The following is a 23,229-nucleotide window of genomic DNA, read 5'->3' as shown; positions in this document are numbered from 1 at the left end:
CACGATCAGAACCAAACCAGTGCAGAATGATTCAGGAGAGTCCCAATATGAAGAGTTAAAGGAATTTTGAAATTCTGATTTATCGTCAAACGGTACGCCAAAACGTTCGTTGTGGCCGTGTCTAATTTACTCAAACGGTTATAACTTTTGAACGGATTGAAGTATTATCACCAAATTTGGTAAATGTATGTATGGGCTCATGCTGAGGTGACACAAAAAATATTGCACACCTTTTCCTCTTGGTGGTGCTATAATAATTAAAAAATTAAAAATGGCTCCAACTATGGAAACGTTGGTCCAATCGACTTGAAATTTTGCATGCACTGTCTTTGTCCAAGGTGCCATCAAGGTCTATGAGGACAGTCGCATATCTTTAAAAACATGGCCGCCATCGACCAATCAGCTTTCAGCAGCTTTTTTATAGGGTTAAATAACGCCGATCGGAACTAAACTTGGTATGCCTATTTGTCTCTTGGCCCAAGAGGTCTGTGCAAAATTAAAAAAAAATTAGCCACCTGGAGGCGCTACTGCATTTTACATGCATGCCAATTGTTGTATATTTATGCTGTATGCTGTATTTAAAAAAGAAATACGTTATTCAGACCATGCTGTAAAACTCCTCATTCTAAACAACTTTGCCTTAAGCACCATTGGTTTGAAACAAAACGTTCAATAAATACTTGAGATTATTTTAAAAGATTACTTTTTCAAACTAGTCGTAGGCCGTTCGCCCGATTGGAACCACACCTGTGCAGAAACATTCTCTGGAGTCCCAAAATGAAAAGTTAAATGAATTGTAAAATTGTAATTTATCGTCAAACGGTATGACAAAACGTTCATAATGGGTGTGGCCACTTTTACTAAAATGATTATAACTCTTGAACAGATTGAGATATTAATCACCAAATTTAGTACACTTATGGATGAGGTCATTCTGAGGACACACACAAATATTGCGCACCTCTGCCTCTTGGTGGCGCTATAATGGTTAAAAACAAAATGGCTCTAACTATGGAACCGTTGGTCCGATCGACTTGAAATTTTGCATGCGGTTTATTTGTCCAAGGTGTCATCAAGGTCTATGAGAAAAGTCGCATATTTTGAAAAACATGGCTGCCATCGACCAATCAGCTTTCAGCTGCTTTTATATAGTCAATTTGTATAATTTGGCATCCACTGGATTATTTCTGTTAATTCTGATTATTTTAGAATTAGAACAGGTTATTTCTTCACATGTGCTTGGACCCCGATGTTTGCCGCTTGCAGCTATATTTTATATTTATTCCTTGTCTGTTTGTGTAATAGGTTTTACTTTTTATTCTCGTTTAAACAAAGACACGACATAATGGTGTTTATCTTGTTACATAGTAACAAGCATTTTCCAACAGTGAAACATTTCCGTGTTTTACAAATGCTTTGTAACGCATGACAGTGTCGACAAAAGTTTAAATACTTGGTGCTAGCACATTTATAACTGTCAAAGGATATACTTACGGTGCATCACGTAAACGTATACAGGATAAAACTTACCGGTGTTTGTCGCATTGTCGTTTTTCAAACATTCATCGTTCATCATCTATTCAGTGTAGTGAAAAACGCATATGTTGTTCATTACAATGAGTCATGTTTTCATTAAAAAGGAAAGAGATTGTCTAAATAGATAGCTATCAATACTTTATAGGTGCATCTGTGGCACTCTGAAAGCAATATTCAAGTAAAACAATGACAACATGCTACAGGCAATTATTATTGAAAGCTGGATGCGACAAGATACACGAAGCATGCATTAAAACTAATACACATGTGCGACTGAAATCACTAGGATCAAATCAAAAGAAAACTAAACAACATAATTCCAGTGCACAGTTTCTCATGAATAGTTCTAATATTAAGCTTGGAAATTTTGGTGAAAACATTCAAATACTCAGTACACATCTAACAGTCTGTAACATATGAAGCAATACAATTAACATGGTTACTCACACTTGTCTGTTGCGACATTACTGTCGGGTCCAATTCAGTTGGCACTGCATCAACTTTTAATTTAAGTTTCTCTGCAAAGCCTGCGTCGAACTGTGTCTTGTTTGATAAGCATCCACAGTAAAATGAAGCAAACAAACAAACATGATCTGGGGCTTCATTAAAAATAAACATCAGCCACTCTTTCCTAATGTTAGAATCATTAGGACTCAACAACCTGTCACTGCACAACATTTTGTAAACTTTGCAGGCATCTCAAACCTCTTGTTGCTCCAATAATCCCTGTGTTTATCCCTTCCGTGCTGACACTCATCACTGCTCTAACCGCAAACCTGTGGGCGGGCCAAAGAAGCGATGATGAAGTAGGCATTGACCTGTTTATGCAGAGGCAGACTTGTGGCGGTGTATTGATCTCTATTACGTAATACAGATGAGGAAGTAGAAAACGAGTCATTTAGGAATATTGGTTTCAATAAAGCCTTTTTTTGGACTAATGAATAAGTTTTGAGTTCTGAAACTTACAGTAAGTTTTTATAGTACTATGACCTCTTATGTCAAAAGATCAAGGAAATTTGATTTCTCAATTCATGACCCCTTTAAAAGATTTTAACAGCAGTATCAAGTATTCAAATAAATGTTCAGAATGAAATAAAATGTGACAAAACTACTACAGGTTTTTACTGAATGATTATAATACATTGATACTTTTAAAGCTATTAAACAAGTTATTCAGTCAAGAGCAGTGAGTGGTGGTATCCTTTCCTGTTTGATTAGTGTTATAACGACATAATAGACAGAGGCATGTCTATTATGTTACATTTATACTTCAAGTCTAACATTTTGATACAAATTAGCTTTTTTGTCCCACTGTTTACATTCACTTGATATAACTGACTGTTAACATTAATACCCTGCCAAGAAGGCCAATTTGGTAGAATTTAAGTGCATTTGACCGTTTATACACGTAATCGCGTTATCACGAGTGCTCTCGGAGCACACGCGCATGTAAAGCGCGCACACACATGATGGTGCCCAAAATGTTTGAGTTTTTATTTGCTCTCAAATCAAATCATTGATCAACTCATACAGAGCTCAAATCAAATGTGGCAACATGTCAATAACATTAAACCTCATTGGTTCTTGCACATCTCGGAAATTGAGTCACCATAAATTGCTATTGTATGGAAATCAGCGATCGTGACACAAACTTGGAACGAAATGAGGGTGAGTACACAATCACAGAATTTCATTATTGGGTGAACTACTCCTTTAAGATTCATTAGCAGAGAATCACAATATTCTTTTACCATTTACTCTCTAAAAGCAATACACCAAAAAACAAAACATAAACGAAATTATTACTGTGGTCTGAATCAACTGAAGTATGAAATTTAAGAGTGTGCAAAAAGCTTCAAAAATAAGGTCACTTAGACCTTGGTCATGCTTTTTGGATTTTTAAATGATACTGCAGCCCAATTTTCATTGGTAGATAGTAATTAAATATTTAGGCCTATGTATCAGAGCATCCATTTTAAGCCATTCAACACAATTAACAGTGAAACAAAACTGAGCTTAGCAAAGAAGGAAAATACAAATGAACAACAAATACTGGAATTTTTTTGTTTGTGAATAATTTCTCTCTTTTTCCCCAGACATCTCTTCCTCAAATGAGAAGCAATGCATTTTTATAGGTGCTGAGAACTGGAAGAAAAGTGCAAAGCTCTCTGTAGTTTCCACTCACCAAGCCCAACGATGCAGCATTTCATTTGCACTACAGAACAGACCTATGGCACGGCAGGCTGTCAGTTAATGTTATCGTCACAGGTGCAGTGTTACGCTCAGTTCTGTGTTACACTGTTTATCAGTTAATTCACAGCACGAACCCTCACCAGAAAAGCCTTCTTCAGCTCCAATTAGACCTATTTCCACGAACACACATGAAAATAGTCTTATATGCCAATGGAGAAATCTCCACTGGCAAATATTTGGCCCACCGTTTTATCTTAGCCACCTTGTTAGATACTGATTGTAGGATGCAAAATAAAATGTGCTTGGAAATATCACACCACCATTGTCATCTCAAAAAAAAGTAAACTAGGGTCAAAGAACTGCATCAAGCCAAGATATTAAAGTGATATTTATGATATTTGAGCACTTTTGCAGTTGTAAACAGAAATTTAAAGGGGCCATATTCTACACCAGGGTTCCCCAATTAGTTTTCACCAAGGGTCAAATTCTGTCAATAAAAGTCAAGGGCCACGGCCGTCGATGTAATGACAAATTTTTTAACTTATTCAGACAATTATAAACATTTTGTTTGTATACAGATAAACAAAACTACACACACTTTGCCTTCTGAAAAAATAAAACTAAAAAACTACAAAAACTTTAATGAACAATCTGGATCTCTATGTCCTCCATGCAAGTCAACTGTTCCTGCTCATCTCCAAACGGGATCTACTCTCTGCACTTTCCCTAATTGCAGATTCTATTATTAGACCTATTAGCATTAATATTGTTATTGTTCTTAAGGATAATATAACAAAGTATTGCAATAATTTCAATAAAGAACGTGAGCCAATCTTTTCTTATAAATTATTTTTAACATTAGGCAATGCATAATATTTTTTTCTGTACAGCGTTATTCTTTATGTGCACTATTCTATGTGTATTTGTATCACAGTACCTTGTGTTATATTATCCAGGCATTATAAAAATAGTAGTTGGCTTCGGGAGTCCGTCTGGAATATACTCGTTGCAAAATACATGTGCAAATATAAATAGGATGTATATTTATGCAACAGCACTCTTTACTCATCTCACTTGCATAAAAACACAGATTATATACTCCTCAGAATGCATCAACACCATGGAAAGAACATAATGAAACAGTTATGCAAAATTAGGTAAATGAATGCTTTAACAGCATTCAATATATTAATCTCAAACAGCTGAAGGTGCGGGCAGGCATGAGACTGGTATAAATGTTTGTAGAAAAGCAACAGCAACTACTTTACATGGGTGAATGTTTTTCATTTGTATTTTTTTTTTTTTTTTTTTACGCACTCTGTGTGTATAATAGACATTTCGTTGGAAGTTTGTCTCGCAAAATAGTCACGGATTTGGTGTGAACAGCCTTTAGCACGGGCCAAACATTTGTCTCCTATTGAGGAACCCTGTTCTACACTTAAATAGCATTTTATTTATTTTTTTCTCTGAGGTCCATTTATAACGTTAGTCAAGGTTTCATGCACAAAAAAGCTGCAATTTAGTTTTACGGGAGCAATTACCAACCTCTCTTTGACCCTTGGAATTTAAACAGGCTGCATGCCTAATTTGTTACTGCACCTTAAGACTATGAGTATTAAATGGCCTCTGTAATGGCAGGCTAACTTCTTGAGTACCGGCATTTTTAACAATGTAGTTCATCAAGCAGGGCTCCAGACTAAAAAGATGAATTGGCCATTGGCCTCTAAACTGAAACATTTAGGAGCCAAATGGCTGGTTTTAGTAGCCAAATTACAGAATTGCTTGATTTAGATGATTGTTCAGAGGCAAGATAGAAAGACGAAGAAAGACAACTGACAGCAGATTAACTGGCTGATCGTCTCTTTCGATGATCGACCCCATCCATCCAACCATCCATCCAACCTCATATGAACACACAGTGTTCCTGATTCTAGCCAATGCTGACTACAAAATATTGTCACAATTATTTATTTTTTGTTGCTTTTGTGACCATTTTAGTCGTGGTCTTGATCCCTGTCAGGTTGGGCCAAGTGCCAAATTGCTGAATAGTGATTTGCCATTGATATTTTAATATGGGCATCATCATTAATTTGCTTATGGTTGTGATTAAATAATAATGATGGTTTCTGAATCATTTGTCTTTGTTAATCTTGAATCATCTCAAATCCATTGACATTTTGTTCTGTTGCCGTTGCTTCTGTGTGTTGCAACAATTATGCAACAAATGCTCTATGTATGCTGAATAACATCAGATTATAGTATATAAGCATTTTACAAGTATGAGTACATAAGCACAGTATCAGACCTGATACTGATACTATTACTGGTATCAGTGCATCCCTATAATAATGTGTCCCCTTAAGTTAACAGCTTAGGTTTAACAAGTGAGGTAAACAAGATCCACAGCAGCAGGAGTTGATTTCCTACAGTTAGTATGAACAAGAGGGATTTTTCTCTACAGAACAGAGTTAGTTCCAGACCAATGGGTGGCTTTTTTATCAACGTGTGTCTGCCTGGTCAGCACATTAATTATCTTTGCCATGTACCAACGACAGACCGGCTGCTGACTGGGTGTTAAATGACTGCTGTGCCATTTCTTAGAGGTCACCACCACGCTCCTCTCCCACCGGAGGCCATCAACACACACGCACTGAAATGACCTGACTGATTGTCTGGGTTTAGTGCTGAGTGCTCTGTCTAGAGCTTTCTTCAACTGAGAAAGGACTGAGTTGCCCTTACAAAACAATTAAAACTCAGACAATGAGAAAATCCACTAAGGACATCAAAAGTGCCAGAGTGTATATATACACACACTGTGTGTATATATATATATATATATATATATATATATATATATACACACACACACACACATATACACACACACACACACAACACTTACACACACTCAAAAGTTTGCATACCCTGGCAGAAATTTTGGCAATGATTTTCAAAATATGATTGATCATGCAAAATAACTGTCTTTTATATAAGGATAGTGATCATATTAAGCCATTTATCATCACATAGTTGTTTGGCTCCTTTTTAAATCATAATGGTAACAGAAATCACCCAAATGGCCCTGATCAAAAGATTACATACCCTTGAATGTTTGGCCTTGTTACAAACACACAAGGTGACACACACAGGTTTAAATGGCAATTAAAGGTTAATTTCCCACACCTGTGGCTTTTAAAATTGCAATAAGTGTCTGTGTATAAATAGTCAATGAGTTTGTTAACTCTCATGTGGATGCACTGAGCAGGCTAGATACTGAGCCATGGGGAGCAGAAAAGAACTGTCAAAAGACCTGCGTAACAAGGTAATGGAAATTTATAAAGATGGAAAAGGATATATAGGATATAAAGGATTATTTGTTGCCTAAGTATCAAGTTAGTATTGATACCGAGGTACCAGGGTTGGTATCATAACGAAGACAAAATTTTGGTATCGGAGCAACCCTATTCTGAGCTCATCCTTAGGCCATGTTGACAGAGCTTAATCTGATCACTATCTGTTACAAACCACCGCTGACCAACAGGTCATAAGGATCAGCTGACAATGACACTGCAGACCTGTGCTTTAGAGAGCATTTTTGATACACTGCTTTTCAGATGAAGTAATCAGAAGCATGGGTGGCTCTCTATAAACATATTTTAGCACAGCACAGCAGCAGCCCTTTATTTCAAGCAGTAAATAGAGATAAACTTACTTCAAAATAGTGGCTGATGAAACAAAGTACACAAGTATGGGATTTGAAAGTATTTGAAACGGGTAAAAATATGCTGCTTCAGATGAGCAGATTTCTTTACAATCAAAACCTAAAATCAGGCTGCATGTTTATGTTGACAAACAGCCCTTTTTTGAGAGATTACACTGCTTCGTTTTGGCAAAGCTGCAGTGATATTAGTGGTAAATTACTTTGAGGAGCTACCTTAAAAAGCACTCAATGAAATGATTCCTTCCAACAAAAAGTAGGGCTAACTTTACATCAGTAGGAGCTTTTACTGTGGATTTTTCACTTCATTTTACCTCCTGCATCAAACATTGAGAATATACTTCACAACTATGGCTGGTCAAAATGATGGTTCCTCAGGTAAAAAAAAATAACCCTTTTAATCCGTTACAAAAGCAAATATATTAATATGAAGATATACAATACAATATCTATTTGAGCCTTTAAATTATGCATCAGCCACAACATTAAAACCACCTGCCTAATATTGTGTAGGTCCCCTACTTGCCGCCAAAACAGCGCCAACCCGCATCTCAGAATAGCATTCTGAGGTGCTATTCTTCTCACCACAATTGTACAGAGCGGTAATCTGAGTTGCCGTAGACTTAGTCAGTTCGAACCAGTCTGGCCATTCTCCGTTGACCTCTCTCATCAACAAGGCATTTCTGTCCACAGAACAGCTCACCGGATGTTTTTAGTACCATTCGGAGTAAATTCTAGAGACTGTTGCACGTGAAAATCTCAGGATATCAGCAGTTAGAGAAATACTCAAACCAGCCCATCTGGCACCAACAATCATGCCACATGTCACCGAGATAAATTTTTTTTCCCCATTCTGATGGTTGATGTGAACATTAACTGAAGCTCCGAACCCGTATCTGCATGATTTTATGCACTGCTGCCACACGATTGGCCGATTAAATAATCACATGGATGATTGCGCGTGCCAGACGGGCTGGTTTGTATATACTGTATATACAGAGAAACACCCACGAAATGATATCAAGCAAAACATCACAAATTGCTTTTCATGTATGCCAAGTCTCAGGAAAAGTGTATACAGGTTTAATTTCAGCACAAATATTGCCAAATTTGATCATGGACATTTAAATATATTTAATCTACGATTCATCTCCGTAAGCCATCGAGTCTGATGTGTGACCGGCGAGTAAAGAGACCAAGGTACATCACCGTAAACATCCCTCATTCAAAATTACAAATGTTTTTGTGTTGTTTTCTGGTCTGATTTAGTCCAATTTTTATTTTGTTGCATCCCACAGCATAGCATAGTGAAGGTAAATGGAATTTTGATCACAAACATGGCGGAGCGGCGACGGTCATCCAGTGACGTCATATGAAACAGATCAAAACATCATTTAAAGGCCCAAATATATATTTAATATCATTTTATCCCCCAATAATAATAATACCTTCTTGACATATTACAAGAACTGTATTAATCAACAGTCCATTTTTAGAAATCATTGACTCCCCTACAGCAATCACTGAATGTAGGAAAAAGAGATTTGACCCTGGATTGACATGACATTTGATTTGTAGGAAAATGCAGGCTGACTTATTCTTCTAGTTGCCAGAATTACACATTTAAGGGTGTGTTTGTAAGAGTTTTTGATGTAGGGCTCCTTTAGAAATGGTCAAACCTGAATAAAACCTGCTTTGTTTTACTCTACTTCAGTCATTAAATATAGTCCTAACAACAGGACAAATTCAACACAGCATATAACAAGAATGGCCCAGCCCTTTCAAACCCTGTCTCCCTAAATAAGAACATTAATAGCGGCTGAAAAGGGTAAGGGTATTAAGGGGAGTGCAGAGGTTGCAATACTTTGTAGTTGGACACATATGGGAATCTTTCACAAACATTAATCTCAACATGAGGCGCATAAACTACAGCAACCCCACCCTGTTCCTCCAGTCTTCCCTTGACAGCTTGTGAATTAATCAGGCAGTAAACAAAGCCGGGGGAGGTTGGAGTGTTGGGAGGAGAGAGTGCGAGAGAGAGAGAGACATAAAGAGCAAAACAGAAAGACTAGTGAAACAACAGTCTGAAATAATGGATAAGAATGGGGGCTAAGACTTACCTTGAGCCAGCATGCTAAATTCTAGGAAGAGAGCAATGTGGTAGAGCTCCATGGCCTCTTCCGCCCGGCTTATGCACCCCCGACCAGCCACCAGTGCCTGAACTTCACCCAAACTGCCTTCAGAGGGGCTCCCACGCAGCACCAGTGACAGGTCCACTGCATCGGTGTACATGCAGTGCAAGACCACACAGGCATATTTCTTGGGGATGATGGATTCATCAAGGATAATACGGGTGGGGGTGTGTAGAGTGCGCTCTGTGATGTCTTCACCCGAGCGGATGCGTCGTTGCAACAGATTGCGGAAGAAAGGCGAGCGTGCCGAGAGCACGGCCTTGTGTGCCCTCAGTTCTTCGTCAGGTGAGCTGTGGCTTAAGCCAGCGTTTCCACTTCCTCCACTACTAGGGGCAGGGCCACCGGCTCCAAAAGCCTCCACCAGCTCAGAGTCAGAGGAGAAGCTAAGCAGCGAGTCAAAATACGGCATGTGCTCACAGAGGTTTCGCATGTCTGCTTCTAGGGAATTGGGCGTACCGAACTCCTCACTCAGTCTCACCAGCACATCCACATTCTGCAGCCTTGCATCCTCTGAGCCCAGCTCACCTGTATAGAGGTAATGCAGCAACGAGGAGAACATGGGCGCATCCATGCCTGCTGTGCCAACATCCAACAACACCTCCGCTCCATAACCCGGTGACGACGAAAGCAAAGTCTTGAAGAAGGGGCAACGGGCAGCCAGAATGGCACGGTGGGTTGGAAAGCAGGAATCCTGGAAGATCAGGTCCACGTCAGTGCAGTACTTGTGCTGATAAAGGGTTGCCAAGTCCCGTTGCAAGGTGCGAGCGTCGGGCCGGGCCAGGCCCGCCTGCAGACTAAGCTCTTTTAGAGCCGCCGTGCCCTCATACTCCTCAACCAGGGCATTAACATCACGTACATCCCACCCCGACAGGAGCTCACGCATCTGCCGTGAATGATCAGCTGACCGACTAGACTTGCGACGCTTAATGAATCTCCTCTTGAGCGTTGCCAAACCAGAGCTCTTTTTCTTCTTGTCCTGAGATTTTTCAGGGCCATGTTCTAGGCTGTAGAGCTTGGATTCGCCGCCATAACCCTGAGGTGCATAGGAGGCGCCTAGTGACAGAAACAAATTGTGTTAAATTCTGGAGACCTTCAAAGTTGTCTACAGAAAAAATGCATCAGCAATGTTATCACTGAAGTTTATTCCAAATAATTGCAACTTATTTATTGTTTTATAAATAAGTGTTATAGAACAATTCTGAAACACAACTGACATTTAATGACATTGGACTAATGGAGGAAATGGAATGCAGTGTGACTAAAGTGTACACTAACTTAAAACTACCAAAAAATAAATAAAAATGCACTCTTAAAAACCAAATTGCTTCTCTAAAACCTTCAATAAGGAATCAAACAAGATGTATAATGAGACTTTACTATGATTCAAGAAAACTTAAATGCTATTTGTGGAGAGATTTTTATATTTATAAAGAGTGACTATGTTGTTAGAAATCCATGGAAATTCAAACGAATTCAAAAAGGTTTCTTAGCAGTGCAGTTAGCAGTTTAGGAATTTCCTAAATCCCTTAATTTTAACCTGCCAAAAAAGGGAAACTATGAAGTCATCTAATGTCCTACCCAGCATGACTAATATCTCCCTGACGACACTTTGTTTCTATCCAATGTTCTATTTCTCATCGTAGGCCCACTGTCATGCTTGGCTTAGCATTATGAAAGCATCATTACTTCACTGATCTTAAAGTCAGTAAGGACATGAAAATATGCACATCAGAATATGCTGTTAAACCCAGACTCTGTGGGGTATGGAGGAAAAAAATGACATGAAGCAACTGCTCACAGTAGTGATACAATTTCCAAGCCTTTAAATAAATGAATCTAGACAAGATGTTACAGTGAAAGAATATGAAAACTGTCCCAGCTGTTCAAATCAACAATTTAATGAGATTCCTCTTCACTGTGCTGTTGAAATGCATCTGAACAAGCTCATGGATCTTTTTTACACCAAAAAACAATGGATTTAAACTATTTTAAATGCAAGTGAAATAAGAACTCCTCTCTGAGAGAGAGATTTCTTTTTCTTGTAATAGAAAACACAACATCATCATATTGCAATGTGAGCCAGCAAATTCAGGTCTTGTAAAACTATGCTGCTGAAAAATGCAAGCATGATGCAACAGTTCTCCCAGAGCCTTTTGCAGGCTGTCACACTTTTTATATATTCATCAGCTATAAAAAAATAATAATATTTTATATATATATATATATATATATATATATATATATATATATATATTATAAGGATATATATGGAAGCAGCTCAGGGAGTTTACCTATGAAGGTCTGCTGAGGATGTGGGTTACCCCCAAATCGAGGGGAGCACGAGTGAGGGTAGCTGGAGGCATTCACACCCATCCTCTCCCCCCTTCTTCCTCCTCCTGTTAGTCACCCTGCTGGATCATTCCGCCCTAGTGTCAATGCACTGCTAAGCTCAATCAGAACTTTATGAATGTGGTGACACTGCAGTGATGTCAGTCATTCCTGGAAGAGAAAGAGAGAGAGAGAGATAGGCAGGGGAAGAGTCAATACAGCAAGAGCCAAGAAGAGCTGTTCAATGTAAAAGGAAACTTGGGAATTTGAAAGAACTAAAGTTGAGCCTTGATGCTTATTGATTTGTTTTTGCTTATTTTATTATAATTTTTTTTTTTTAAAGAAAAGTTATTAATCAAATATTGCTTCATTCTTCTACTTATCATCTGGTAAAATGGCATTGAACTGTTCTTGTTCTAATCCAAAGAGACAAATAAAGAGAACAAAACAAACCAACAAAACAGCCCACATGAGCAGATCTTTGATGTGTACTTCTGCTTTTGAATGCCATTAGAATACTGTTGGAGGATTCTGACTAATTCCAACCCTCCCACTTATGTCATGCTAATGCAATCTGACACAAAGGCACAACTGGCGTGTTTACTCAAGCTAAACAATGTCCACAGTGCTGTACTTCTCTTTTTAGTTCTCTGTAATCACCAAACTTTAGCCTGTGACCTTGATTTGGTCCTCAGCCAGCAAGTTCACACCATCAGCACAACACATCATTTCTAGAATACCACACAACTTCCTTTAAACTGTCCTGGCAACAAACTAGATGCTGTTATTTCCTGTCCAAATATGTACTTTCATGGGGAGGTGGAAGGCTGGGTTGTGCTGTATCCACATGAAGAACTATTGCTCCATCCAGATATTTATGTTTCACATTACATTCCAACGTTGTGCTGCTGGGAACTGCTCATAGGGGGAGCCCGTAACAGTTTAGGAAGACATGAGCGCTTAACATCCCCCTCTTGTGACATTGTAAGCAGAGGGAAAATGGGAAGCATTTTTCCAGGCCGATCAAGCATTCAGCAAAAAGGCTGAGGAGATGGAGAAGTAGCTTTTGGTAATTTATAGAGAAAATTTACCTACAGGGAGTTTACCTTTGCCTATAGGCTATTGCTTAACCACTAGCACATCTGTTGGGTCAATGTGTGTGCACTACAGAACAGGGGGCTTATGACTAAACCAGGTAAAGTAAAAAAAAAAAAAAATAAAATAAAAAACACTGTATCTGGCAAGACTGAGGCAAAACATCTCCGTGTTTCACTCACTCCAAAATGCTCGCTCTTCATGTGCTCTCAATCTCTCATCAGTCACTCATCTCAGCACTATTTTGTGAGAACCCCGATTTAAAATAAGAATTGATGTTTGACATAAATACCACTAATAACTGCAATGACAGTTTAACCTTCAATAATGGCACCACGTCTTCATGCAGTTGCTTAATAATTAGTGATTTGTGTTCCAACAAAACGCCAAAGACGGTAAACAAATCATAGAAACAAGTGATTTCTCACTTGAGCAGATTTGGAACTTATTTTTTAACGTATCTTTGCTGTGTGTGATGTTCTTATGGTGTTTACTGGTTGCCAGTATGTCACAATGATTTTTCGTAGTGACAACAGAACTAATCACGTTCAACGTTTTTAAGCAATTCACAATTAAAGCTGAAGTATGTAATTTCTGCGACACTAGCGCCAACGAATGGAATTCACAAAAAACAGATTTCCAAATATGCCCCTCGTCTGCTGTTGTTCGAACCATCAGATAATCCCACCCCCAACTCACACCATTAGTTGAGTAATGTTGTTGTGGCGGGTCCAAGCGGATGGCTCCAAACAAACACAGGAATTTATAGTGCCACGGAGACAAAGCGTTTAAAGCTTTCGAGAAAATTAACCTCTTAAACCTTGCTTATAGTTGTCTCTACATATTAAGCTGGGATAGAAGTATTTTAACACTGAAAAAGTTACATACTTCAGTTTTAACGTAAATCGAATGTAACTTTACAGTGTGGGGCATAAACATATAACTGCAGCATACAACTTTTAAAAGTGTGGCAGGGGGGCAATTAAATACAAAAAAATTAATATTAGCATGTTCCGATAAAAAATTATGCAGTACGACTTTACTAAAATGCAATACCTGCAAGTCTCAACATCTACATGCATATGTTTAGAGCCTTGAATTTCATCTATGTTGCAAGGGAGATCCATGTTTCATCATGTGTGATGCACAGTGAGACGCCAGTGCCTTTGGAGCGGACTTCAGCTGCCAATCTTACCGTCAACCGGTTGCGTACCATACTGATTCCTGCACATGTAGATCAGAATGTTGTTTTTCTAAACAAAAAGGATTAGGATTGCCCAGCAGCACAATTCTGTTAAACTGGCAAAAGTTATCGCCTCGTGGGTTAATCTGGCATGCCAGCGATCCATTCTAAATTTGTTACGAAATATATGAAGGAAATATACAGTTATTCATCAAACTTTAAAGGTGCACTCAGTAACTTTTTGTTTGTGTCATCTTGGACTTACAGTGACACCTAGTTCACTGCTGCTTTTGCTTAGGTCCTTTTTATGGCCTTTGTACTCAATTAAAAATTTTTTTTTTTTTTAAATGATTGGTCAATGGTCTCATTGAAGATGGCATGCATCATTTCTTGCCGTTTCTCTTTGTAGACTCCTTTTTTCCATCGTGATCTCTAATGTATCCCGAATTGGCAAAGAAGACCATATCACAAGTAGAACACATTTTCCAATTTTGGAAAACTAAAGTTGACCATAAAGAGAGACATATTTTAAGTATTTAGGAATATTTTGATATTTAAAACAATAAGTTTTTAAAGCCTTAAAATGAAATCCTAGTTCCTCCCTATTTTATTATTTGATTTATATATTTGAAGTTAAATACATAAAAATTACTTCTTAAGGTGTATGAAGCACACATGCAGAAAAAAAGCATACTGTACAAAATATGGCAATTTATATGACAATCATCACAGCCCTAAAACAGAAAATTAATCGTCTTAATCACAAATATTTGTTTGACAATTAATTGTCAGCCAAATTTCATAATCGTGACAGCCCTATTATAAAGAAGTACTCCTTGCTGCAGAGGGTAGCTACTGTTGTTGTTTGAAAAACTGTACCTGGTGATGAAACATTATCCTGCCCTCTGCCCGCTAATGTAATCCGTTCTTTCGTAGAGACCAGCAAGCTTTTGGGGCTGGTGCGGTATTTTTCCGCCCCGGAGCGGCTTTTTCCCCATCGGTGGAAACATGCGGAACAGTTCAAGAATTCCCACCAGCCCAGAAACCCACCCCCAAACCATTTAGGTGGAATAGGGCTAAGAGGGTCCACAAGCCTTGCATAGCTTTGGCACCAGCACCATTTCAGCAGAAAAGGGTCATCAGATTATCCTAAACCTTTTGTCATTAGGAACCCCCCAACAAGGCAGACACAGAAAGCCAAAAAACAGCAAGCCAAAACACTTCAGATATTTGGTCTCAGTTTTTGTGTTCCGCAGTGACATCCAAGGGCCCTGCATATGCAATCCTAGGCCTATGTTTGGAGTTTAGTCTCTTTCAAGCTGTGTTTGGAATGTTCTCAACATCAAAGCAGCAGTTTTAATGCACTGACTTTGATGTTGAACATTCAATGAAAACAAAAGGAACTGCTGTTTGTCAGCAAAGTGCAGTGGGTTAATTCTCAGGGACAAAAAGACAATCAAGAGATGTCCTTTGGCAAGAAGGTACTGTCAGTTAATTTCTGACCCTTGCCCTTTAAATAATTCCTCCTCTTTTGCAGACGAGGCTACACTATTATACGTCGAACAAGCCCTTGGGGGAATAAATTACATGTGTTCATCTGTCCAACAGTTCATGTCACCAGTTAAGCTGAGAGCCTGAAAAACAAGAGCCTAAATGTCACATCCTTAACTAAAAAAAAAAAAAAGTGACACGCTCAAGTCAAAAACTCTTTAGAGGCCGAGACGCAAAGCTGAGCAACAGTTCATCACATATTTCATCATTCTAGTAATGCATAAACAGACAGCCTCAAGACTGCCGCTGGAGAACACGTCAAATTTACAATTACAATCTGCAAATTTACAACGACTTCAAAATTGATGTAAGCCGCAAAGTTTGTATTCGCTCAGCACAGCCGAATTCTACATCAGGTGAAGTAGCAGCCCATTTTGCAGTGTTGTTTAATAAAGTTGAATTAAATCACTAAAAATGTAAGCCAAAGATATGGGGGGCTCATTATAAAGAACACTCCACAGTGAAAAATAATAATTACAGTTTCCGATACAACAACTGTCTCTCAACATGAGTGACAGGAATGGAAAGGCAATAAATGAACAGTTGTTTAAAGCTGCAGAGCTCCAGAGCAGGCACGGACATTGACATCAGTTATGTAAGCTAGCAGGAAAGCAGAGCAGTTTTGCCACATTAGGTAAATCAATAGGGAGCCTCTGCACCATTGCTGCAGGGGAAAGTATCAATAAATTCTAATGCATGTTCAGGTTTTGTACTAGTCTAGGTAGGCTTACATCCAAAACAATATTTGAATCTATAGAAATACTCTTTTACCTGGGTTTAAATTCTAAATAAAGAGAGACCACCAAGAGAAACGTCGAAAAAGGTGTGCATCTGAAACCTCAAACTGGGTCACATAAATCAGTTTGTATACTCCACTCCATCAATTCCAAGAGGTAGTTTTAGCTGCCTTTGACCCAGCTTCATTCCCATACTTGATCTGACTTCAGTGGAATAGGGAAATTGATCCTTGATCGATGTTAAGCATTAAGGGTTTTTTCTTCTCTCTGGTTTGAAAGGTGCAGCTTGAATCAGTTTGATAAAGAAAGGTCAGCCTTTCAAAAGGAGCACCTGTTTCAGACGGGCTCTTAATGTCTGAAACAGTCAACCATTGCCTTTGAAACACTATGATTTATGTTGATCATGGGCTACACCTAAATGATATGCAGAGAGAAGGGAATTGGTTCAACTTGAGCTTGACTATCTCTGTTCATGACGGGCTTTATGTGGATCCTCCCCAGAAAACGTAAGTCATCATCACTCTGACTGGATGTGCCCCATATGGTGGGTGTTTGAGGACTCAGATTAAATCTGGCCCTGTGGTTAGAAATGAAGCAGTTCTTAAAAAAGATATTCATATATACACAGTAAAACATTACAGAAAACAACTTTGCACACCATAAGTGCATCAGACTAAGCAACAGTTCCCTTACCAAGCTGACAAGTGCTTTTTTGGAATACATTTCAGAGTATGACCCATACGTCGATCCACTTTTCCAATTCACATAGCTGCACATTAGGGGTGTAATGGTTCTCGGGGAAAAAAAACAAACCATACGGTTCGCCAACCATGGTTTGATAAGTATTTGCTCTGCGGCTCATCTCTAGCATCTGGATCATACATATTGGCGAAGAACATAAAGCGCCAAATAGACATGTGCAGTTGTAACCTCCTAATGCACCTGTATGGCTCTGTAGATGGACACACTCCACCTGTGTTTCACGTGGGTCAACTTTCTACAGAGAGAAGCTGTCCTATTAACTGTATGTATGTTAAATCAGTTGATGACATCACAAATCTGCATGCATTAGTTGGCAAAATGGCAAGTGGAGAAAACAAGCCACAAGAGAGAAGCCCCCGCGTCATTTAAGTCTCCTGTCTGGGAACTTTTTATGAAGTCAATTACAACAGCGATGATCAAAAAACGTTTACAAAACAGGCATTGTTTGCAGACTTTGCTCAACGCGAGTGCCGTATACTGGTATACATCGATATTTGATTAGCTATTTACGCTGACATCAGCCGAGGATAGATAGCGTGCTATGCTCACAGAGCCGCAGGTGAGCCCGAAACTGCACAAAGACACACTACAATCCCTTCCATTTTTAAACAGGCGCTAGTTCGGACAGACATGAAACAAGAACTTATGCACTTGGGGTGTTCATTGCCAAAGTTATGTTGCCCTTACTCCATTGGGATTTCCACGTATGATTAAAATACTCGAGTCGCGTTTCGACATCCATTCTCGTATTCATTTTAATAGCAAGTTTATTTCTTCTATAGTGATGTACAGATTCTGAACGTTGAATATACGTCGAGTTGAGTTTGTAATGCAATTTATGTTGATGCATGTAGTGTAATAATGCAGGTATTAAGTTAAAATGTTGAGTTAGTAATTAGAGAAAGTTTTTCTTTTTAGTTAAGGACCCTAACGAAAATGAACCATGGTTTTACTATAGTAATATAGTAGTAACCATGTCTGTAATAACAAGGACTGTTGTCACCATGGTTTTCTTAGCAGAAATCATGGTTTTGAAATAAATAACCATGGTTTTATGTAGTAATACTGTAGTAGACACATAGTAACCAGAGTTGTACTTAGTAATATTGTAGTTTCCATACAATAACCTTGATTTTACTATAGTATTGCAACCATGACATTAACCATGTTAATTTTGTGGTTACTCTGATTTTACTACAAATTCATTGTTTAAACTATAGTTACCGTAGTAAAACTGTGGCGATTTGTAGTGAAGACAAATCTCTTGAAGTGTCTGTTACCAAATAGAATATTTTTACTTTGGATTTGGCTGTAATATTTTTTTTTTTCCCTGAACATAAAATACTGAACCATATTGAAACCATGACCCTAAAACTGTGATACAAACCGAACCGTGAGAAATTTGAATCGTTACACCCCTACTGCACATCCATGACCCAAAAACAACAAACAAGACATTGTAGGGTGTAGGTGTTCCTTAGTGTTCATGTAGTTTTCCTTCCATTGCATTGGACGGAACCAATTCGACCCCATTCAATTCCAACATGTGCCCAAATGTGCCTTAACTCCACTGCCACCCGTGAATGCCAAATACATCAAGTTTGCATGGTAGCATAAGAGTAAGGAGACAGTGAAAAAGAAAGTTAAATTTGTTTGGGGTACAACACTTTACCAGACCACTGAGCATAAGCAATGTCCATTGAAAATTGCTGGTATAAAGGACTCTATGTTCCAGGGTGTCTGTAGTTCTCTCTGAGGTGGTGAGACAGAGATGGGGGGAAGGGTCATGGGCACCCCATGGCAGCTTCCTGTGAGTGGTGGCGGTCTGGCTCATGTGAAACTAATGAGCGTGGACAGAGCCAAGCCACACCATTGCCAGCTGCAGGTCGCCTAGTCCACCCTGCCCTGCTTTTCTGCTGAATTTCCAAAGAGCTTTAAACATCAGAGCTGGACCAAGTAGAGTAACAGACTAAAAATTGCTGTGCAATCAAAATTTTTTCATTACTAGCAACATCGTTTTCATCATGTTAAAAGGTTGCAAAAGTCAGTACACATTCCCAGGCACTTTAAAAATTCAATTTCAGTCGCACTAAAACAATAATTCTCTATTTAAAGACAAAGTTATGTAAACGACTGAAATCATACCAGTCAGACTAACAAACCTAGATAATGCCATCATAGCTTGGCTCCATTCAGCATTTATAAAAGTTAATCGGACCATAGTTGGACCTCGGAATTGCGCACTACTCCGAAATACAGGTAAGACTCTACTTGTATTTACCAGGCGTATTTGATGTCCTTTCCTCCAAATATTAGATTACACACTGTGTCATGTATACTTGGACAGACAGATGGAGACTGTAGCTCGACGACGCAAAAACACGCTGTAACTTGATTATAACGGTGCATGTAAACATACCAAGTGTTGAGATTACTGGTCAGAAAGAAACAGAATGTCCATGGACCTTGAACAATCTTCATTGAGCGAAATGTCAGGACTCAGGAGACAAAGTTGGGCAGAAATGTCCTCAGCTTCACCTTAGATCTTTATGGGAGCATGCTGGAGATCACCATTCTTGAAGGATAGTGTGTCCCCCCTCCCCTCCACGGTTCTGCATCTTCCGAGGATGAGGAGGCATGACATTTCATCAAGAGACATGGTGCCTTTATGGCCAGGCTTGGCCTTTTTTAGAGGGAGCTTGAGGAATGCTTTACACAACACTGTGCTCACAACCCCTCCAAAAAAAATTGAGATTCAGCAAATACAATTTCATAAAACATCTTATTAGGTTTTAAAAGGTCAGACCAGCATGAGACAATGAGATGTCTTCTAAGGAGCCTGGCCACATTCCAGCAGCCTTTTATAGATGCCAGCATTGACAACTCTGATTTGATGCTACACTGTTAAAAAAAAAAAAAAAAAAAAAAAAAAAAGCAGCTGTGGTTGCCAGAATAATTATGTAAAAAAACAAAACAAAAAAACAGTAAAAATGTCAACAACTTTACAGAACAACCTGTACATTTTACAGTTTTAAACTGTTGTAATTTACATGACCACGATGGCACTGTAAATAATAATAAAGTCTGTTACAGACTGTTTACAGTAACAAAAATGTCATAAACTTGATATTAGCCTTCTGAAACTGTACAAATCTGCTTTTTACTTATAAGGTATTTGTTAATCACCGTAGTAACTACAAAAGGGCACATGATGACATGAAGTTCACCAATAGTGGCTCTTCCAGGAGCAATGACCAATAAACATGTAGAGACAGTGCTCAGTGTCACTCACACAAACACTAAACACCATCAGGATAACATGTGAAATTTAAATAATGCAGTAAACATTAAATAAACTACATTAAATATAAAACAGAACACCCCAATGTACGTAACTGATATTAAAAATAAGAAAAAGCATAACTATTCCCATAAAATATAATGAAATGTAATGGGTCACGCAGGGAATTCTGGGAACGCCCGATTACTGTTTTTACTGTAATTTTAACAATAATTTACTGTAAAAAGTACATGTACTCTCGTTAAACAATGTACATTTTTACCATTAATTATACAGGAAAATCATACTTTTTACATCTAAATGTCATTTTTACAACATTTTATTGTAAAAACTACTGTATTGTCTTAAAATATATTACAAATTTAACGTATATTTTACAGTTAATAATCGTTAATCAATTAACGTTTTATTTCTGTAGCATTTTTACAGTCTTTTACTGTTAAAATTACAGACATTTTTTACAGTGTAGGCAAAGTAGAAAAGGGAGCATTGGGTCACTTGATTGTTAATTTTTTTTAATAAAAGCTATTGCAGACCTGATGTAAAGAAAAAGCACAAAAAGATCTTGAAATTTCAAAGTTAATCCACTGGGTAGCCTATATGAGAACTGTCTTTGGCATGAATTTTTAGGTAATTAAAATGGATTTATCCTGACTGATGATGATGTTTATTATGCTGGAGGCACAGAGGTTATAGTAAGAATTGACAAACACATAAGCCAAAGCTTTTCTCTGACATTACTCTTTGCATTCATTTATCGTCGTATAGGCAAGCACTCCTAAATAATGCAGCACTGTTAGTAAGCAAAGTGTCAGTGGTTTCAAAGTCAGCCAGTGATGGAAATGTGATGACATGTAACTACTTAAATTGGCATCGTAAATAAGATGATCATGCACAGTTCCAGGTTGTGTGATCATAAAATATTGCATGTTAACAAATTCTGTTATTTACTCCAGACCCAGTTATTTGTTCCAAACCCATATGACTTTGCTTCTTCTGTGAAACTCAAAAGAAGGTATTTCAAAGAATGCCGCAATCACTGATTTCCGTAAAATAGCAGTTAATAGTGACTCACATATATATATAAAAAATACAATAAAAAAAAGCATCCAAAAGTTTTATAAAAGTAATCCTTGCATCTTCAGCATCAAATTCCAAAGTCTTCTAAAAGGCATACAATTTCTTTGTCTGGTGAAAAGACCAAAATTTTAGTCAACTCCTGTACTAAACAGAGCAAAAATAAAAGGAATGTTCCGGGTTCAGTACAAGTTAAGCTCAATAGACAGCATTTGTAGCATAATGTTGATTACCACAAACATTAATTTTGACTTGTTCCTCCTTTTCTTTAAAAAAATAAACATAAATAAAAGCAAAGATCGAGGTCACAGTGAGGCACTTACAATGGAAGTGAATGGGACCAATTGTTGGAGGGTTTTAAAACACAGAAACGTGAAGCTTAGAATTTTATAAAAGCAATTTCATTAATTCTTCTGGTAAAACGTGTGTATTATTTGAGCTGTAAAGTTGTTTAAATGGTCATTTTTACAGTTGTTTTAGGGTTTGTTGACATTACATCATCATGGTAATAAAGTTGTAAAATTGGCTATAACTTAAAACAGAAAACGTTTGTAAGTGACTATCACACTAAAATCGTGTTTACACGCATATCCTTTATGTCTTGTGTAAGGCTGGGAAGTTTTCAGATTTTTACAATTAATTCACATTTGCGTTTTGACACGATTTTGTATTTTTTCAAAATCGAAAAATGAAGATTTTGCATAAAAACATTGCAAGCGCTGTAGTTAGATACGTTGTAAATCCACCAAAGGCTGAATAAGGAACAGAAAAATAATTCACAGCGCTTGTCTTAATGCTGCTCCCGATCTGATCATCTGCATGTGTGTGGCATGCTCCAAATGAACGTGACAGGTTAACAATACGGAGACAGAGATAAAAGACACTGGCAATATTCCCATTGCAATTGTACACAGTGTTATTGTAGCTCAACTTCATCCATCATGCATGTATACACCGGCTTATAGGGATGCGCGTGACTAGTCGACACTGGAATTACTAGTCGGTTAATTTCCCCCAATTAAACTGATAATAATTTTTACACATTTACGTTTGGCTTTATATATATATATATATATATATATATATATATATATATATATATATATATATATATATATATATATATATATATTTATTTATTTATTTTTTTTTACAGAGGCTGCACTTAAATTACTGTCATATTAATGTTACATATTTTAAATAGAATTAATAATACAAATATTATTTTAAAAAGAGGAAATATGCGCAACTTTACAGCACATTTTTTTTCGGGTCAAACACATTGGGTCACATAAACACATTTTTTGACTGTTTTCTGAAGTTTGGGTTGTTTTTAGACTAGTCGACTTAAAAATTTTCATTTAAACATCAGTGAAATTAATCATTCAGCACATCCCTACCGGCTTAAGACCATAAATGGCCTCGGCGTGCCCATGTTGATGAACGGTCTCCTTTCTTTTTACCCACAGTAAAGCGTTAGTTACATGACAGTTCCGGGTGCTTCATTTCAAATCATATGGATAGGCTATATATGGGAGAATCAAACATCTACCGCT

At 37.8% G+C, this 23,229-nt stretch overlaps 1 protein-coding gene across 2 annotated transcripts in view; it reads right to left on the bottom strand.

Annotated features, from left to right (window-relative positions):
* Positions 1 to 23,229, bottom strand: part of btbd7 (BTB (POZ) domain containing 7) — an 88,877-nt gene that overhangs the window by 33,886 nt on the left and 31,762 nt on the right. For both annotated transcript variants that reach the window (XM_051654933.1, XM_051654934.1), the window contains exons 2-3: positions 11,931 to 12,138; positions 9,568 to 10,692 (exon numbers count right to left, since the gene is read on the bottom strand). In XM_051654933.1, the coding sequence (XP_051510893.1) occupies positions 9,568 to 10,692; positions 11,931 to 12,012 (1,207 nt within the window). In that variant the 5' untranslated portion in view covers positions 12,013 to 12,138. The remainder of the gene's footprint in view (positions 1 to 9,567; positions 10,693 to 11,930; positions 12,139 to 23,229) is intronic.

Source organism: Myxocyprinus asiaticus, chromosome 25, assembly GCF_019703515.2.
Source record: "Myxocyprinus asiaticus isolate MX2 ecotype Aquarium Trade chromosome 25, UBuf_Myxa_2, whole genome shotgun sequence".
Taxonomy (NCBI): domain Eukaryota; kingdom Metazoa; phylum Chordata; class Actinopteri; order Cypriniformes; family Catostomidae; genus Myxocyprinus; species Myxocyprinus asiaticus.
This window is presented reverse-complemented; position numbering and strand designations above follow the sequence as displayed.